The 20,000-nt window shown below is 39.0% G+C and overlaps 2 protein-coding genes across 5 annotated transcripts in view; one reads left to right on the top strand and one right to left on the bottom strand.

Moving 5' to 3' along the window:
* The window catches only part of LOC145502033 (uncharacterized), a 13,410-nt gene extending 6,518 nt beyond the window's left edge, over nt 1–6,892 (top strand). The window contains exons 5-11 of one of the 3 annotated variants that reach the window (XM_081481335.1): nt 1–10; nt 369–535; nt 1,023–1,080; nt 1,467–1,551; nt 3,246–3,548; nt 4,084–4,305; nt 4,927–6,892. The exon at nt 1–10 is cut by the window's left edge and continues 32 nt beyond it. In XM_081481335.1, coding sequence (XP_081337461.1) covers nt 1–10; nt 369–535; nt 1,023–1,080; nt 1,467–1,551; nt 3,246–3,548; nt 4,084–4,305; nt 4,927–5,093 — 1,012 coding nt within the window. In that variant the 3' untranslated portion in view covers nt 5,094–6,892. Of the gene's footprint in view, nt 11–368; nt 536–1,022; nt 1,081–1,466; nt 1,552–3,245; nt 3,549–4,083; nt 4,518–4,926 lie in introns of those variants that run through there. The other 2 variants (XM_081481336.1, XM_081481337.1) reach the window with 2 other exon arrangements.
* Nucleotides 6,893–13,328: 6,436 nt separating this feature from the next.
* Nucleotides 13,329–20,000, bottom strand: part of LOC145503193 (uncharacterized) — a 7,220-nt gene continuing 548 nt past the window's right edge. The window contains exons 1-5 of one of the 2 annotated variants that reach the window (XM_081482651.1): nt 19,637–20,000; nt 16,863–17,068; nt 15,536–15,897; nt 14,215–14,418; nt 13,329–13,676 (exon numbers count right to left, since the gene is read on the bottom strand). The exon at nt 19,637–20,000 is cut by the window's right edge and continues 548 nt beyond it. In XM_081482651.1, the coding sequence (XP_081338777.1) occupies nt 13,338–13,676; nt 14,215–14,418; nt 15,536–15,897; nt 16,863–17,058 (1,101 nt within the window). In that variant the 5' untranslated portion in view covers nt 17,059–17,068; nt 19,637–20,000 and the 3' untranslated portion in view covers nt 13,329–13,337. Of the gene's footprint in view, nt 13,677–14,214; nt 14,419–15,535; nt 15,898–16,862; nt 17,144–19,636 lie in introns of those variants that run through there. The other variant, XM_081482650.1, reaches the window with a different exon arrangement.

Genomic DNA, 20,000 nt, shown 5'->3' with positions numbered 1-20,000 from the left:
AACGACCCCGGTACGTCATCACAGATCGTCTCAATAGAATGAGCAACTTCCTTAAATTTCGATTAGAATGTAATATTGCATCAGACTTTTGGAACGAGGACAAAAAGCGCTCACAAGAGACCTACTTCTACCAGCTAATATGTTTTCTAAAATAGGTTATAGCTTGGGAAAATGGAATTGATGATGAAGCTATGTGATGAGGAAAATGTAGTATGAAAAAAATAAATCACGACTCCTTCATACTTGTTTCAAATTATGGAAATTCGTCTAAGTTTTCTACCTATATTATTTGAGACATATACTGTGTCTGGTACACAGTATTAACTGAATATTTTTTTATATTGTTTTTGATTCATTTTGTACATCAGCCCACTAAAGGAGCGACAGGTGATGGTACGGGTACCGGAGAGGGCGCCGAGACAGGGAAAAGACAGGAAAGTCAGAAGAACACATTCATTATTGCCGGATCGGTGGCTGGAGGCATTTTGTTGATTGCCTTGATACTGCTCATCTTATGGCGCTGCAACAGTCCTAAGTAAGGTCTACTGCAATTTACTAAATTAATCTTAACAGTTATTGTTGTAGTGTAAAAGACTTCAATTTTGTAACTGATATAAGCAGCGAGTTCAAGATTCACTGTAGGGCTATGTTAAGTGCATTGTGTGTACAGTAATGAATGTGAACCCGCGTTTTCTAAATGGAAGACAGCGATGACGATTTTGATGATGATGATGATGATGACGATGATGTAATTTTATGAACTATAATGAAACACTGCACTACACGGAGATAATGCTCAAAACTTCCATTTTTTACACACTAGGGTTTCATCCAGACTTAAAAGTGAGAACCACCTTGTACAGCATAATAAACGGTACCACGTGAGAGAACTACTCAATAGCTTTCATTTGAATATGGGCACACACTACTAGCGTTCTATCCGCTTTATACCTTCGTTTATTACTAAACTCATTTCCGAATGTTGAGGTTCCAACTAAGCTGTCGTTTGCTCTTTCTTTCAGAAAACGACCCAACCAACATCGCCGTCTAGAAGGGTCAATTTCCAGTCCAGTATCCCACGTGAGTATGAAATAATTTCAGTTTCTGAGTTTTTAAGCCAGTCGATCGCGTACCGTATAGTAATGCCAAACCAATGCTTTCGACACTCCAGTGAAAACCACTCTATCGTGACGTAGTTGCAACTAGAGACATGGTATGTGTCCCTCAAGTGTTACAGACGTAATACAAAGGTTCTTTTTTCTTTCGAGTCTCGCAGCCATGACGCTTCTCGCAGGAATGCAAAATGAGGGCTTGTTTGGGAGACGTTGGTGTTCGTTATTTACGGCTATTTTATACCCACGCAGCATTTTCATTTTCTTTAATTCTTACTTGTTTATGAAGCCTGTAAAAATGGAGTGAAGAGAATTTAGCAATTTATCGCTACTATCCTTCTGTTTTGTTTTTAGATGAGTCGTAACTCGATACCAGTCTACACAGACGCTTCCTATTTGACTCCTATGGGGACTTTCACCGAGAGAACGAGGAGCATGGGTACTACAGTAATTGTAGACATATATTTTAATATAAGTTACACTGCAAAAATCAGTCAACTTACACGTTAATTTACTTTCTTATGGCTTTCCGAATCACACACAGCCATACAATAGTGCGGTTAAAGCACTTTCAATGTAGGCTCATACACTCTGAATAACTTCTTGGAAGAAGCTTATGATGAGAAGTAAGAAATTGGGATATTGTGCTGGAGTAACTGGATGGCTGCTTGAGCATGGCAGACCTACGAGCCCCATTAGGGAGGGGGGCGCGCGGGGGAGGGGAGGGGGGGGGGCTAAATATCCCACATGCATCCCGTTAATTTTCGGACTAAATATCCCGTCTATATCCCGTTAATTCCAATTCCAAAATTAACGATTTTCCTAATCCCATATCCATTAATTTTGCCCCCAAATATCATGTATCCCGTTCAGATTTTACCCAAATATATCGCATCCTGAAAACCCCTTAAAGGGCCACACCTATGTACGTTTTCCTTGTCTTGTTTTAGTCTCGCATTCTAAGGCCCGGTTCAAACGCCGCTCCACTGATGTGCCGAACCAAACTTGATTAAGTTCGACTTTAGAGCGACTTTGGAGCGACGGCCGGTTCAGACGGCGTACTTGCGTCGAACTTAATTCGGGAAGCCGGTGGTAACAATTTTCGACGAGAAAATATGCGTTTTGAATTCAAGAACTCTGTCCAAATAGAAAAGCTGTCACTAACATTTCGCTGTTTATAGCAATATTTTGGGAAGCAAATTTAAACTCAAGGTCCAGTGTTTGTATTTAGACAGGTTTCTCCCGGTTAATTCGACTTGCTAAAAGGAAAACTGATAAGCTGAGTTATTATCACGTAGAAAAAGCAAAAAATGAATTTGCGATAAAGAAACTCATAAATCGAAGGCATATTTTTTGTCTTTGTTTTTAGCGACTTCAAGCTTCATGCATGACTTGTCACGCCACTCAATTTTGAGCCAATCACGAGTCCCGTTATATGAAAAATACATGACAGTAATTTATGCATTAGGTTCGACACATGAGGAGAACGCCGTATGAATCAGCTGCCGCTCCAGCGTCGCATAGTGCGACAAACCCTGCCGAATTTAATGTTGTTTGCCGCACCAAACCTAACCTGCCGAACCAAACTGATTCAAACGCCGCTCTTCTGCCGTTCTTAACTCATCAGTTAGGTTTGGCGCATGAATGGAGCGGCGTTTGGAACGGGCCTAAGCCGTCAAATGTTCTGTCATGTTATCCACTGTTATGCTGATGTACTGCCGTTTTCTGGTCTTTCGCCTTTAAGCAAAAATAGGCGAGGGGGAAGGGGCGCAAATGCAAATGTAAGCTATTAGTTAATTGTTTTTTCTAATTGTCAGTTAAATTTTAAGCCATTTTTCAAGCTTTGTCAGTTGTCCCCGAGGGAACTTCCTGTTCAACCAAAATTCCGAAAACTTAGAAACGGTGACAAACGGTTCGCAAATTTCCTTGGAAAGGTTCGGAACCGTTGCAGAAAATGCGGAGACTGTTCAATTTTCGAAAAGCGAACGATTCAACCGAAAATTTCGTAGAACGGAAATTTCTGTTTAGAAATTTAGATTTAGAATTTCAGATTTTTTAAATTACAAAGGTTAAGGTAATAACATTTCCATCTGTAGAAACACACTTTTTCGTTTCTTTGCTTGCATTTACTAGACAACCCAGCCTATCGAAGGAGCTCGGATGGAATAATTCTATCGGGTTCGGACATCAAACGAGGATCTATCTATTCCGATCGTTTTCCCACAAACGCTCCGCCCAGACCTCCTGCAGGTTCAAAGCGAGGCAGTCTGAATGGTCAAGTGAATCCAGCTCTGTCGCTGAGAGAGGAATTTGTGACAATGAATCCATTGTACGAAGGGCAAGTGGTAGACCACAAGGATCTTGAACGGCTTAACTGCAGCGACTTTGGAGTTAGCCCCGATCAGGTTGTTCTGGACACACGTAAGGATCCAGAAGGTAATTTGAACAGACGTAAAGTGAATGATATCTTGTCAAAATCAATTATAGTGAGCTGTGAGCCCCATTAAGGGGAGCTCAGTTGAGTATCCCCGAACGTTCCGGTAATTTTTTGGCCAAGTCCCGTATCCCGTTAATTCCAGTTGAAAAAAACTAACGATATTCCTACTCGGTATCCCGCTTTATCTGATCTAACTATTCCTATATCCCATTAATTTTTTCCCCAAATAGCCTGTATCTCGTTAATTTTCTAAATATCCCATATTCCGAAAACCCCCAATAGGGCCTCAGTTGTGGATAAAGGTGATTATAGCTATAAATAGTAATACATTATTCTGAATTTTAACAAATTATATCGCGTGGTAATGGCTGTTCCAAGAAACTCGGCAAATTGCCTAATTTCGAGGGTGCTCTACAATGCCAATGACCCATTTTATTTATAATTTGCTCTTGCAACCAATAAGATTGCTCTTTTACATCCGGAATGGTTTCCAGAATATATGTAAAAAAAAGTCTTATTGATATTTTTATTTAGAATTCAACGATAGCACCTACGATTGTCCTGAGGAAATACTGAACTCTCAGCCCAGGGCCTCGCCGATCCCCATGTATTATGTGCTCGATGAGCCCTATCCGGACAGCATCACGAACACCTTTGGGACCACCACTAGAGGGCGCCCAGATGGGCACGTATATGATGAGCCCGAGGCTGATCTTAGCAGGAGAAGGGCCTACGTTGTTGTGGACAATCCCAGAGGTATGTAGCTCAACGTTGGTGCGGGCAAAACTTCTGGTTATGGAAAAAAATGGCGTTGAATTGTAGTCTCAACTCGAGAACTCTTCAAAAAGAGAGGAATGAATCTTAGGAGTGGATTCCCAGGATCAAGGTGTTAACAATGGGATTCCCTGATACGCGTCGCCATTTTGAATTTAATTACATGACAAAGTTTGTTTATGATCAACCAGACTCTACGCTCCCACTTTGTTTCGCATGATGTACCATCCCGCGAATTCTCATAAATGACAACAAAAAGTAAAGAGAATTGTTCTTTTAAATCTAGAACATTGTCACATTAAGTGTTGATATATATCTGTTTGCAATTTCAATTTTTCCACTCCAGGTATCGTGCGCCGACACCTCTAAATTAGACACTTGGTCCCAGAAAAACTATACTATATCTCCGACCCCCCCCCCCCCCCCCGAGTCAAAAGGACACCTCAGCAGCAGCAACAACAATAATAACAACAACAACAAAATATTTTTTCACCTCATTAAGCACTAGCTCTTAGTTGATGTTTGGTTCAACTTAAATTAATTACTCAAGTGGTCAGGTTTACATTAATTTATTCATTTACTCATTTATTCTTCTCACTCAAGGTATACTTTACTCCCACGAATATGACGAGCCACCTCGCGACGAGGAACTGCTGAGTATTCGCAGGCTCAACTCTCCAAGTCACGGCATTTTAAAGGGTGGAACAGGATCGCCAAACAACACCAGATATTACCTTCCAGATGACCCAAAACATGTGCAGGTTATTTAATCGATGGATGCAGCTTTCTCTCGTCCAACAGACCTGGAGCAGATGGAGAATCTTTCTAATTGTTAGCCGCGCGCAAGGGCCTTAATGTGCAGGAGACACCAAGGATCAGGGAGACTAATTATAATTTTTTAATCGAATCCCGTCAAATTTCGCTTACTCCCCTCCTCTCTACTCCACATCAAAAGTCCTGCGAAGCTGAGCATAAAAAAGTATCCGAAAACAGCCCTCCTCCGTCCTTTTTAGAGCTTCATTACCCTCTACAGTTTTTTCCTTTACATTTCTCTTTCCATTTTACAGAACTCGCTTAATTCGTGTTCCATGTTGATGTTGCAGTATTTAACTGTTTTTAAAGTCAAACCTAAGAGGTTTCAAACGGAAAGCTCGAATACCCTCCGATAATCCTGCATATATGTCAATTGTAGATTGCAGACTACGTTAAGGCCTAAATCATAGCGCTTTGGTTAGTCAGAATATCCTCAGAGTCGCCTATTTACGGTTCGTTATCCCTCGGTAATGGAAATAGGAATACGATATTTGTTAAAACATTTGCAGTTTGTAGTCTGCGGTCTGCAGTGTGCAAATGTCGCAAAATACGTCGATAAACCTCCCCCACCACATAAACAAGCACACCAAGGTGTTTGAACAAGAAATACAATGTAAGCTCAGAGGTTAATATAGGAATTTTATGGTATTTTATTATATGACGCAAAGGCTTCCCTCCAAGGGAATAGGGGAGGAGGTGGGGTTTAAGGGACCTGATCAAGCTAATTTAAAACATCATTTAGCTCTAGCTGTGGGTTTGCTCCCTTCCTCTCTCCCTGCCTCCTCTCCCGCGATATTAAAGTTTTATATTACTTGTATCTTAACGAAAGTGTGTAGCATTGAATATACTCGTATCGATGGTCTAAAGGCAAACAGGACTTTGACTTTTGACCATGAACACCAAATAGATTTTGTCCCCACGTGGGATCGTACAGGCGTGTCATTCACATGGGACCTGCTATCCGCACTCCCTATCATATCCGAACCCTTCAGTGCATTATGCGCCTGTTCAACTGGTAGAAACAGCTGACCAGTTCCATGTAAACAGATAAACATTCCCGAGTTTCCCGAGACCTGACCAGGCCTGGACTGGCCCAGGTATGAAATGGAACCATTTGGGACCCACGGTCCTGTGCGAAGAGAGCCAAAGTTCCATGGTGTGTCTATCTCTAAAACTGTAGTGTTCAGCATGACGCGCAACAATATTTCGTTCTTTCACAGACAACTCATATTGGAGTATAATTGTTACCTTGTGTTCATTCGCACCTAGTCCTTACTCAAACCCGTCAAATATCTAGAAATTATCAGGGGCACCCAAAGGACCGTTTCGGTAAATCATATGTTCGTAAGACCTTCAATCCCCTCCCATTTTCTTTTAAGAGGTCTTTAGAGAATTGTCACCTCGAACTTTTCAGATTGATAAAAATATCGTTTTGGGTATCAAAAAGAGGTCAGCTCAGATTATCAGAAAGGTAACAAGACCCTAAGGTTTCGGAAAATGGACAAAAAAACAAAAACCCTAATAAATTGGAGAAGAATAACCAAAGAGAACAAAAAGTTATAGTGCAGCGCTTAATTAACCTAAGAGCTTTAAAAGCAACCCAGACACCCTAAAACAGGGTTTTAAAGAATTTGAGAGAAAAGCTTCATTGCGTGCCCCTGAATTATTGAAGACGGAATGAACAACAAGCAGTGTTATGATACATTTACATTGTTACAATAAGTTACATTGAAGTGTTAGTTATTTGATGATTTTACAAAGAAAAATAGACACTATTGTTTCACAAACATGAATTCAAAAGTGATGCCAAGACAGGTTTTTAAATGGCTTTATCTAAAAATACCACACCATTCTGAAAAAGACCTCTCAAAAACGTCTTCTCTACAAAAAGTTATCCCTCCCCCCAAGAAAATAAATAAGCTGAGCCAAAAAAGGAAAATATGAAAGCACGAGGTAAAGTATGTGTACAACACAAGTGACCCATCAGGCTGGCACTTATCCCTAGTTTTGGTAGCATGAAACACCCTGGAGTATTTCTACATCCCTCTGGATGGGATGCTAGTCAATATTATTGTAGGGTTACCCCCAGCACAACCATTTATACAACTGGGTGGACATAGGCACTGTGAGAGTCATGCAGTGTCTTGCTCAGGAACACAACATAATGGAACAGGAGGGGCAGTTTTTCTCTTCTTGGGATTAATATTTGAAGAGTGTAAAGCATCATTAGTGCTCACTGTTCAGTTTGAGTTCCATTATTTTCGTATAATGAAGTGAATACAAGTACCTCCATTGCGGTAACTCCCCCCTCCCTTACAGCATTTTTCATTTAGCAAGTGTAAGTAGAAGTTTTCACTGAAGTAGTATCTAAACAAAGAGGGTCTCCAGAGAGTGTTTGGGAAAAGGGGAACATTGTTATTCATTTCAGATTTAAGGAACAAAGGACATTGACAAATATATCTCCACTTTTGAGGGGAACATGACCTGAATAATAGAAGGTCAGCAATTCTCTATTGAATTTATACATTGGGAGCAGGGAAGAAAATGCAAAATTTAATAAGAGCCAGTTTGATCAATTGTTTTTGAAATTCATGTTTTTTGTTGTTGTTGTTGTTCATTAGGACACACAAACTCTCTAATCAACAGAGGCTCATGGGTCTTTTTTTGGGTGGGGGTCGGGGGGGGGGGGGGAGAATCTGCAGAGTAATTTCTATAATGACCATTTGGACCTCTAGCAGTGGAGGTGAGAGTATACTGTACACCCCATGGAAGGCCCTTATCTAGTTGCTCCAACTGTATACCAGTGTACCCCACTACATGTATTTGATCAATGGAATCTTAATGTAATATATATTACAATATTTTCCCTGAGTGTCTATAATGTAATGGGTGGTGATTGTCTTTTATAAAATTTAATGCCTTAGAGATAACAAACAACACAACAACCCTTCTGAATTTCCAAATGTCTAAGAGCAATCTGAACAGAAGAGACCATCAATATTGCAGGGGTGGGGTTGGAAGGCAGATTGACCCTGTGGAGGATCATGACTGGTGCCTTGTGATTGTTACTTCATGTACATGTAGTGACATGAAAGGGGAACTTTGAGCAAGGTCAACCAGGATGATTCCAATATTATTAGGGGATCAGCCATATGTAATTCTAGTTATTTCACATTTTCTGGTCGAGGGAAGGAGGAATTTAACTGTGGACATAACCTGTAAAGAAAATTACGTCAGCCTTGGTACAAAATAAAAAAGATTACAAATAGAGTAACAAGAAGATATGACAATTGGTATGCTGTGGCCAAAGTAAACCAAGATTTGCAAGTTGGCTGCACATAATATGCAAACATCAACTGACAGAAAATTAATACTGAAAATAACAAAAATTAGTAGGGGGCCTAAAAACACAATAGATTAGAAAATCCTTTCTTTTTGATGCAATAATTTGAGAAATATGACAAGGCAAAAGATATTAAGAGTCATCAGTGACACATATGTATGGTAAATAAGCTATTATACAAATGAGATGAAGTCTCAGGTGAATCAAACATACACAGGATGACACATGTAATGGCCAAAGTAGACCAATTCTTTCAGGTTGGCAGGCACAATTTAAGAAAATTAATGAGTAAATATAATAAGTGCCAAGTACATGTACAAATAAATAAGTCAAATAATACATTTAGTCTACATGTACATCTACATAAAGTGGGGTGCTACAAAATTTTTATGGCCCAAAGGTGGTTGTATTAACAGGGTTTGGCAGTACTTAAAATAAATTCCCATAAAAAAATAATCATGTACATGTAAGCAATGAGACGAGTGCAACGGCCAAAGTATAAGTAAGGGATACAAAATGTAATAATTTCCTAATATGAATAAATTGATGTTTACTGAAAAATTACCAAGAGCTTTGCAATACTTTAAGTTTGTGATATAACAATGTTCATTCATGTTATGTAATGTGTATGAAGTGGCTAATGTAACCATCAAAATGTCCTGTTGACTAAACAATAATATTATGTAGGTCAAAGAATCGATCATTAAACTAACAAAGGGGAGTTAAAAAGGCCTGATTAAGATTACATTGTCGAGCTGTTTTGTCATTTCTATTCGTGGCGTGTAACATCTATATCATAAAGCAAATGACGAAGCTTAAGCCATATATTACACTGTTATAATCCATGTACACTCCAGACATTTGAGAACACTCAAGAAACGTAGAAAACTCTCGTCTGTAGCTATTGTTTTCTACGTCTTCCTCATGTTCTCAAATGCCTGTCATGTTGTGTTATCACAGTGTAATACAGGGCTTAGGCTTCTTTATTTGTTAATTAAAAAAAAATATTCTGACAGCTAGATAAGACATCTGCCACCTGGCTAGTTGGTACAGTAGAGTGCCAGTCTGCTGTGCAGGAGGTCAAGGATTTGAGCCCCAGACCGGACCCAAGATTTTGTGGTTTATGAATCATTGAATATGATGTTTGTTAAAACAGGTTGAGGCCTTAATGAGTAATAAACTGAACTGTTGTATAATTTACATGAGTAAATTCACATGAGTATGTAATGAAGTGATGGTTTGCATTGAGCATGGAGTTGCAGGTGCTCATTATACGATATGGTAAATATTATAACACAGCTGTATCATTTATTGCATGCTTAGAGCATTACATGTAAAACAATACCCCCCGGCGAGGGTTAGTCCCTTATGTGGGCTATAAAGGTATGTGTGACCCTAAAGGGTGTGGTTTTTGAGTGATAATGTTGGTCTGAAAAATGGCATAGTATACATTTTGACCATTTTGGTCTGAAAAAGGAAATGTTTTTCACTCTGACTTAGCATTGGGTATTTTTGTTCACAAGAAACTATTTACTTCGGCGTTAAGATTCGCATATTTGTCGCCTTTCTCAAATGTTTATGCAGATGGAAGCTATTTCTGGTATATCTGAGGTCCATATCATGAGATATTAGAGTTCTGAAATGGGGTATCGATTTTTGGCTCGTCTGAATAACAGGGAATGGAAAAAGCACAGATTTTGGTCTGAAATAGGGCACAGTTTTCCAGGTCGGCTCGGGTTGCACATCTCAACAAAAATCTTTTGGCTGTATCTTCCCGGGAAATAACAATACGAAGCCCAAGTGAACGCTCTCAGAGGTCTAGTTTCCACAGGCTTTCCAAACCAAACTAAAACAGAACGAATGTAAAGGCATTTCATATAAACAGAACCAAGAGGGTGCAATTTCAAGGCAACTAGGTACACACATGGGATCCGAGAGGCCGAATTGTGATGCCGTTCTTCGTGTATTGTTAAATATATCGGCGGGTAATGGTTGTTTCAAATATTCTAGTTCACGAATGATCAATAAAAAATATCGCGTACCTTATCACAGTCATGTAAAAGCAAATGCAAGACACAAAACCTCCCCAATCCAAGGTCAAACAAAATGCCGGGCATCGGCCGCCATATTTCTGATTTCCCGCTGTTTTAAACCGCTCGCGCCAGTCTCACAGTGCTGTATTAATTGACAAATAAGGAATTTGCCCCCAGTCCTTGTCAATCATTGGTAAAGAAATATGGCCGATTTCAGCGATTTCGTCGTTGGGCTCTTGTTATCTGCAGTCATATCGCAGCCAAGGCAGATTCCCAAGACAGCATTTTAACACCACGCAGAAGTATGTCTAATTTGGTTGGGCAAGAATTTTCGTTTAGTTCTTATGATTGAGAAGTTCACACGGCTGTTTCCATGCTGTTTACATCAACACTGACATTTCTTTTTAGTGTGGCTGTTTTGAGGTGGCCAGCTGCCGACAGCTTATGCCGCAGAACTAAGAAAGGGAAGTACGAAATATTATGTCTTTTATTTTTTATTATTATTTTTTCACAAGATAAAGTTTACTTCTCAATAATGACATTTTTTTTTTTGATTGACGGGTGACCCCCGTGTTTTTTGTGACGTCATATATGCATATTTTTGTAATATCTTACGATTTCAATATCTAGTCCCTTCCCAACAAAAATGTCCTTGAGTGAGTGCTATGGTTAAATATTAATTCACTGTTCAAGAAAATTTGCAATTGAGCCATTTAAAACATTAAATTGGTCTCAAAGTGGGCCACTTTCAAATTTCTAGATTTCTCACCCCTAACTGTCCATCTTCAATGCAGGTATGACCCCATGTTTAATAAAAAGCTCTGAACAAGCTCAGTTTAAATGGTATCTGTCAAATTCAAGCTCTTTTGAAAAAGCAGTTATTCCTCAAAATAATGAAAAATACATGGTGAACTTGACAAGGTGTATTGTTATCTGAACTGGTAGTCAATCAAATATAAGGTCTCTTAATGGCTGCAAACATGTTGTTTAAGGGCTATTAGGAAAAAAAGGGGGGACGGCAAAGCAGGGAGGGAGGGGAGGGTATAACTACTGTATGTAGTTCAAATGCAGAAGGCACCCACTTCCCCCCGACCCCCCACCTCCCGCAACCCTCCTTGATTTTGGAGCAGAGGTGAAATCTGGGAATACCTATTCTGCTACCAGCTGTTCTCACCTTATATAGTTTGTAGAATAAGGCTTTTGATGGTTGTTTTTACCTTAGTTATTATACTTTTTAAGTGTCATGTAGCAATGCAGTCATTAGTAATAATCATTTGGGGTATAATATCTATAATTCAATTTGACTACCTTCCTACATCTATGTGAAATGCTGTGTTAAATTTGAATAGTAATAAGATGGCTGTGCTATATTTACTTTTAATTTTGGGATTCCTGTTATGTAAGGTTACTGTGTACTGTCTCATGTCCAAGCGATGTTGCACGTCTGGTTTAAACTGTAGATATACGTTAACCCCATAAAAGGTTATAGAGGTAGCTATCACACCATACTAAGAATTCTGAAATAAAATGAATTGTCAAATTTTTCAAGACCTCTAATGTGAGCATCTGAATCATCATTTGGGTCCCTTTTGAAAGCTAGAAGTCAAAGGGAATTTGTTTGTCTGCCTTCAAATTTGGACAGTAGCTAGTTTGACATATAAATGACAATTAAGCAGGTCAGCAAATTTTTCATCTTCAAAATAATATTTTTTTCCCCAAGAGCGATATTTCTACAATCACTCCATATTATTTTTTCCTATTTCGAAAATGTTCTGTAACTTTTCACTGAAATTGTATATGGCAAATTGCAGACATGTTTTTTAGTGTTTTGGTTCCAGAAACTGAGGGACAAATTAAAGAAGCAAAAAACAAAATTCACTTTCACTTGTGGCTTTCAAAAGGTGATTCGGATGCTCGCATTTAGGAGTTGTAAAAAAATCGACAATTCATTTTATTTCAGAAGTCTTGATTTAATGTGATAGCCAGCTCGATGAGCTTTCAATTTGATAAGGGGTGTAAGTATCTACAGTTTAAACCAAAAGTGCTACATCGCTTGGACGCGAGACACCTCTAAAGGTATACGATAGGATTTAATATAAATTTTTTTGGTACCAATATTTCTACACTGACAGGGTAACCTTGTATAATTTATTTAATATTACTCATTTGATCATTATTTATTTATTTATTTATTTGTTTTTGTTTATTAATATTCCTATTTTTTTATTTATTTATGTTATCTGATGAAAGGAAAATACTGTTTTGTTACATCAGTGAGTACTTTTTGTCTTAGAAATATTGCAATGCAACTCCCATACATTGCATAGGGTATCCATTTGCATTTATAGGGTTTAAGAACCCTCGCGGCACACACCTATCTGAAATTTACTGAAGCACCTCCTTGGGTTCAAGGGATTAACACTGATCCTAAAAATACTGCCCTCCGTTTTATTGATGTTAAGTACCTCATGGGGCAAGAGTCCCCGTAAATAAGTCAAATAAATTGTGATATCAGTTACCATCACTTTTGCATCCAACCCCAAAGTGTCTCACTTCTATAAGTAAAAAAAGTAAAGTAAGGAAATCTCATTTATAATGGTCATGCACTTTAATAGCTATACAAGCACGTTTACAGGCATTCTATGATCGCCAAGATACACGTATGCTTGTGCGTTTGGAAATGCGTTGAAACGGGTTGAAACACTGTACTTGAAAATTTTAATTAGTGTTTAAAAACCATATGTTGCCAATGTAACAAAAAGATTCAAACATTTTTCTCTAAGAGTTAAGGAAAACGTGACATATAGCCACACCTTACTGTTTTCTTAGCTGGGATATTTATCAAATGAATATTCGTTTAGAAAAGGGTGTTTCCCCATCATTTTTATGACGCGCTGTTTTTGCTCCTCGGTCCAAACTACTGTGTTTCTGGTGACTGAAGGAGCTCCATACAAAATATCGCTGCATCTTTGGAGGTAATCTCCAGAACATGTGACACCCAAATGGTCACACAATCTTTGTAACGTTTCCTTGGGTCTTAGCACTGTTTCATGTGCTGGAATATCAAGAACTGCATCTCCGTACCTCTCCTTGACGCGCTGGTTAATGGCTGCCAATACTGAGTAAAAGTCAATAGAATTGTCTAGTTTTGTCGCGTTGTTTATCTGTCGGAAAAGATACAAACAAGCAAATGCATAAATTAATGTCGTTGAAATTTAGAGCCTTTCGGGAGAAGGTTGTAGCGAAGGGGGATGGGGAGGAAGGAGCTTCTATTTTGATTCAATTTGATCATCCAGCTGCCCCTTGTTTTCTTTCTGTTGAATATAAATCAAAATGAAGACACAATGCCCTAAAGCAGGAGTGTTAATTTTAAACTCCATACCTATAGATAAGTGACCCAGTCACAGCTTTCGCAACTGCAGCAGGGGCTGACTGGGGTTTGAGGATCTTTTAGGTCACTCTCCTCGAAAGGTTGATGCTTTGCGTTCACATCCAAATTCGCTATATCCAAATCCAAAACCCCTCTTAATTTCTATACGTTGAATATATATTAAAAGCACAAATGAAATCCCGATAAGTTTTAAAGTATGCTAACAATTATTTCTTTAGTTTCCTTCTTTACATTCGAAATCATTTTTGTTATAGTTGTGGGCGATATAAACATGGTGATCTATGACGTCAAAAACATCATAACCTTCATACTTTTACTCCTTCTTCTCTAACAGCGTCACGTGAGCCCGTAGCGCGAAGCATAATGGTTGCTATGTTGTCAAATGGATTCCTGTGAACGTGTATGAATTTCATTGGTACTTGAACGACTTGATTGATTTCTTCAAGAATGCTCAGATCGCCGCGTTTAAAATACAATTCCAAAGATGTCTCTCCCCCTTTCTTGTCCCCGATAACCTAAAAAAAATATTTTATTTTATTTTATATGGCTACATAGCTTCCATTACTTCCCTGTCATTAGTGTATTAGTATATAATTACATTATAGTCTATAACAATGCGTTATTTACTGCTACATATTTACATGAAAGTTTATTACATACTGTGATGTTGTCCCTTCAAACCCTAACCTTCCTAATGTATTACATACATTTTCTGCCCTTGAGTGGGAAAGTCTCATACCGAGCCGAGTGGTCCATCAAGCCGACGCTTATCGTCAGTGGTATGAAGCAACTAGGAGTGTTTCTACTTCTCCCTGGGTGGGATACTAGACCATCGCAGGGTTAAATTCGCCGGTACCCATGTAGACACCTGGGTGGAGAGACACTGTGAGAGTAAAGTGTCTTGCCAAAGAAAACAGTTGCAACATAATGTCCCCGGCTAGGGCTCGTTCCTAGACCGCGTGATCCGTAGGCGAGCGCGCTAACCAAGAGGCCAAAGCACCTTTTGCATCCTTTTATTCCCATTGTTTATTTAATATGCACAAGTAGCTACAATTTACAGGAACCTTACCTTTAATTGAATATCTCTTCTAACTATGGTATGAATAACCTACTCTGCTGATTAGTAAATAAGAGGAGTAGTGGAAATGCATACATTATTGTACGCCGGGACTTCCAAAACTTCAAGTTGTTATGAACTGTGAAGCCTTGGAGCCGACTGGCTCGTAGCTGCCGAAGCTTATCCCGGTTTCTGTAGCATGAAGCGGCTAGGAGTATTTCTACTCCCCCTGGACGGGATGTTAGTCCATCGCAGGTCACCCCCCGGCTATTTGTTAGGTTTCTCCAACAATTCGCCGGTACCCATTTATACTCCTGGGTGGAGAGAGGCACTGTGAGAGTTAAGTGTCTTGCCCAAGAACACAACACAGTTATGAACTGTGCTGCCCTTCTATTTTTGCGTAAAACGAAGTTTGATTCTGTAACTCCGTTGTTGATCAAGCTTCACTGGCTCCCTGTTACTCAGTGCATTGTTTTGAAGATTATTGTATCACTGACGTATAAGACGCTTTTAAGCATCAATTAAAATGGGCGAAATCTTTATTTTATTTTAATTTATATTACTTTTTTATTTACCTTTATCCTTGTTTGATATCCTCCTTGCCATAAGCCGGGCACGTTATATTTGTATCTATCGCCCGACACGGAGTCGCTAGAACGACTTAGGAACATTGCTTGTTTTGTGGATAAGTGATGGAGGTCAAAAAATAACTTATATTTTGCCAAGTTTCTCTTTGAAACTGTTGATGACTGATTATATTTTCCCCAATTTTGTATCACATCGTACTCGTGTGGAATGATAATTTCTGGATGTGCATCCAACATGGCGCCCACTAAGCTGTGACTACTACGAGGATATCCAATGAACATTACAAATGTCTCCACTCCATCGTACAATTTGAAACGTTTCTCTGCGTAAGAGATGGAAGTAGTTTCCCCTGAAAGTGCAAAAGACAATTTTAGTTTGTCTCAGCTGAGTCAGTATTTTTTAAATTTGGAATTAGCTCATGATGACTTCATAAATTCAAATGTGCCATTATACCATATGTTTGACCCAAAGTACTAGTAGGTGAAAACAACCTGTTAGCAAAAATAAGCGAGCACTGACATCGCGAAAAAAAAAAATGAAAATATAAGAACAAGTATCTTTAAGTAATTTGTACATTTATTTTATTCGCAATTTAAAGACGAGTTGGCGCATTCGAGACCACCTTGAAGGTGCAAATGAGGCTCATAGCTGAGAATAGGTCAAAATTGGACGTTGTACTGTCTACTAAGCAATGCATGACAATTTGTTTTGATAGCTTAGATCTGTGCAAGTTTCTGATTACTGAAGTAGACTGAAATTTTAAAGGAGCTTTACTCAAAATTACTTAAAAAGTTTATGAATGAACCTCAGAACCTCGTGAAAATGAACACAAACATTTAGAAAGTAAAACTTCAGAAATAAAGTAAGCTTGAGTAAAATTAAGACGAGTTGCAAACGGCAAACTTGAATATATTGCCAATTGTTTCAAGATGCTGCAGCTCCTTTAACTGATAGCTGATAGCTGAGTAATCGACAGAAATTTAAATGATAACAGACTCCCTTATCGTTAAAGGAGCTCAACCACGATAATTTGGCCATGCTCAAAACTACCTTTAAATTGAATGAAACCTGAAAGTAGTAGTTTACTAAGATTGAAAAACACCAGAGATGTACTAATAAACCATAAAGGAGCAAGGATGGTTAAGGAAGGAGAAGGTTAACGCGGTTTACAAACAACGAAACTGAAAAATGTAGGCTAAACATTTTAAGATGCGCAAACCAATACATAGCTACTCTGAGTTGCGCATGTATTGGCGCGCGAACTACCATGACTCCCGACTATATTTGATCCGTTCCCCTCACTGCATAACTTACTGTTTGTAAGACTCAGCCATGTATTAGGAATGAATTCCATGCTGTGGAGACTAACATCTTCTCTCCTTGGGAATGTTTCTGAGATGTTTGATGCTTCAGGCTCTGTTTTAAAGCTGCTAATAACGTAAAGAACTAAAACAGCGTTTAAGGCCAAAAGTGGCTTAAGCCAGCGCCGAGGAAATCTCGTCCAAGCCATCGGTTAGTTTCTGAAAAAGAAAATTAAATCGAAAGCAGGCGCTGATTTGTTCGGTGTAAAATTGTCTTCGAGGCATCTTATCCGAAACTTATTTTAGATGTTGACAAACCCTTCTGTTAACGTTAAAAAAATTCTATTTTCGGGAATCGGTGACGGCGACTGACCATGACATAGTTGACGTAGTGTAACTTTTGTTTCCTATTTAACATATCAGCGCGCACGCGATTGGTCTAAATTTAAAAACGCGTCACATGACTGAACTCACCCCAGCTAAAACTAGGGATTGTCCGAGTGATATATTTGAGGGAAAATAAACACAATAGCCTCCATTTGGTACGAAAATATGCTCGGGTATTTTTCCTTGGACATTATCTGTTCCTCGAAGCTCACAGTTCTCCTCGAGTTTCGTTCTCCGGAAACTGTTCGCTTTTCTGAACAGATGATGTCTGCAGACAAATATCTGAGCTTATTATATGGCTAGCTCCGTGAGCGGGCAAGATGAATCAAATCCTGCGCTGTGATTGGCTACCCAAGCGGGCAACATGGAGCTATCTTGCCCGCTCGGGACTACCCGCGGTGTCCCGCAAGAAAAATTTCCGCGAAAGCCATATAATAAATCCTTTGTTGATTAAACTTGCTCAGTCAAGATGGTTGGATATTGGCCTCATTCTTTTTTTTTTTTTTGCGAGTTTATGGACCTCGACTCCATCTCGGTCCATAAACACGTAAAAAAAAAGAACTTGGCGAATATCCAGCCATCTTGACCTCACACTTGGTCAATAACACATACGTATTTTCGCTCCAAATGGAGGCTATGTTTACAAGTGTATGTGTGAAACTTTGTGACCAATAAGTGAAGTACATAATGTCTCAGACCCGAGACTTAGGGGAGTTGATTATTTATTAATGTTCTATAACTTTTACATTTAAAAGATCTCTCGTGTTCAATTTTGTGATATGTGCCTGAATAAAGTTACCTAGGCGTATTCCAAACGTCGTGCTACTTCCGTGCCGAACTAAATTTAAGAATAGGCGATTTGCATGATGGCGTCATATGACTGCAACTACCAGAATCCTTCTCTTTCTCTGTTTCTTATGCTAATTAGGGTAATTGTTATTTAAACCCCACTGGAACTTTAAAATTTAAATAATGAAGAAAAAACGAAAGGAATTCTGGTAGTTGTAGTCAAATGACGACAACGTTCAAATCTGCTGTTAAATTCGACTTAAGTACGGCAGTAGCGCGACGTTGGAAACCATTTAGTTCGGCAGGCTAAATTGAGTTCGGCACGACTAGCTAAGGCCTTGTCGTTCCGCACGACAGTAGCGCGACTTGTATTCTTGCCGTACCAAACTGAATTCATTGCCTGCTGCATCAGCTGCTGTTGATTTCTAGCATTTAAAACTGTATTCAGCAAAGAAACCTCTTCCGATATTGGGCGCGGCGTTTTGTCATGCCACTGCCGGGCCAAATTCATTTGAGTTCGGCACGGCGGTAGCGTGACGACGTTTGAAATCGGAAAACAATTGTCAAAAACTGGAAAATTCAAAAATTGTCTCAAGGTTACACGAAAGGTTCCGAACATTTACGAACATTACCGAAGATAACCGAGGATTGCCGAAGACTTTCGAGGAAGATTCGAAGATGCTTTTTATCACACATCAACATTTAAGTACAGCTTAAGGGTCAAACAAGATATCAGTGAACTCATCAATACAAAGTAAGGATATGGAAAATACACCACCCGAGTCCCGGATGTTTTTTCGTACGAATTTTACGAGTTGCGTATTTTCCAGTAAAACACTCGTGTCTGTACAATATCTCCGAAGACCGATCGTACAGGAAGGAAAAAGAACTGCTGGCAAAAGGGTGATTGGACTTTCGTATCCTTGGAGACGATAATAACTTGGCAAGCATGCGTGAAGCGGCGAGTGATTCTGAAATAAATATGCCATTTATGAATATCTTTTCTGGGAAAATACCAAATGAATTTACGTTCCTATAGGATATCTGCGAATAGATTTTTCACGATTAATTTGCTGTGGCGGTTTATTGAAAATGTGTTAAAATTTGATTGGTTTTACGCCGATAGTTAACGCTTGCGTTTTATGTACGGTATTCTATCGCTTTCAATTTATTGATTAATTAGTTGCAAAACCTATACGATGTATATTTTGGGGGTGAAATAATAAAGAAAGTTAAAATTATTAAAGAGAGGAGAACAGCAGGAGAATGAAGAACATTAACTAGACATCTAGTTCTTTGTAGTTTTGTCTTTGCTAAGCTCGCCTGCTCTATTAATTATTTCTAAATTTTGAAAGAGATCCTAGCATTAAAACCTTTTCTGTGAGACGTTTGTAGATACTTGGTTTACTTATTATCTGAGGATCGGCTTGTTAGAAAATAGCTTCAGTCCTTGAGCAAATTTAAACAAGAACGGGTTTCAGGCAGGAATTCTGTACTATGTACTTGTTCCCAGAATCAAAGGCAACTGCCCATTGCCCATGTTCATGAGTCGAGTCTTGTGAATTGGTGTCGGTGTTGGTGTTGTAAATTCTCGCTACAAATGGAACTTACCGTACTGCTCTGGGTTTCTCTTTTAATGTTTTCCTTTGAAATCAGCTGTAATGTTTTCTTGCGAGGTACGTAGCTAGGTTTCTGTTGAGAACTGGACGTGACTTATAGCTCTTTGTCCTTGACGAGGTCGACATGAACCTTTATGAGAATGTCACGTGATATCAACAAGTTTTTCCTTTTTTTTTCAAATTTTTCATTGAAACAAAAAACCACTTCCCTGGATCAATTAAAGCTACCGAATTGAGTAAATACACGAATTTTTCGTAATCCGTCAGACGCTCATTAAAATGAGGGACCCCCTGGCATACATTTGTAAAACGTGGCAAGTTTGGGGTCCCATGCATATTTTCACGAGCTTGCAACG

The sequence above is a fragment of the Orbicella franksi genome, chromosome 11 (genome assembly GCF_964199315.1).
Source record: "Orbicella franksi chromosome 11, jaOrbFran1.1, whole genome shotgun sequence".
Lineage (NCBI taxonomy): Eukaryota > Metazoa > Cnidaria > Anthozoa > Scleractinia > Merulinidae > Orbicella > Orbicella franksi.
Note: the sequence above shows the minus strand (reverse complement) of the source record. Positions and strands in the feature narration are given on the sequence as shown.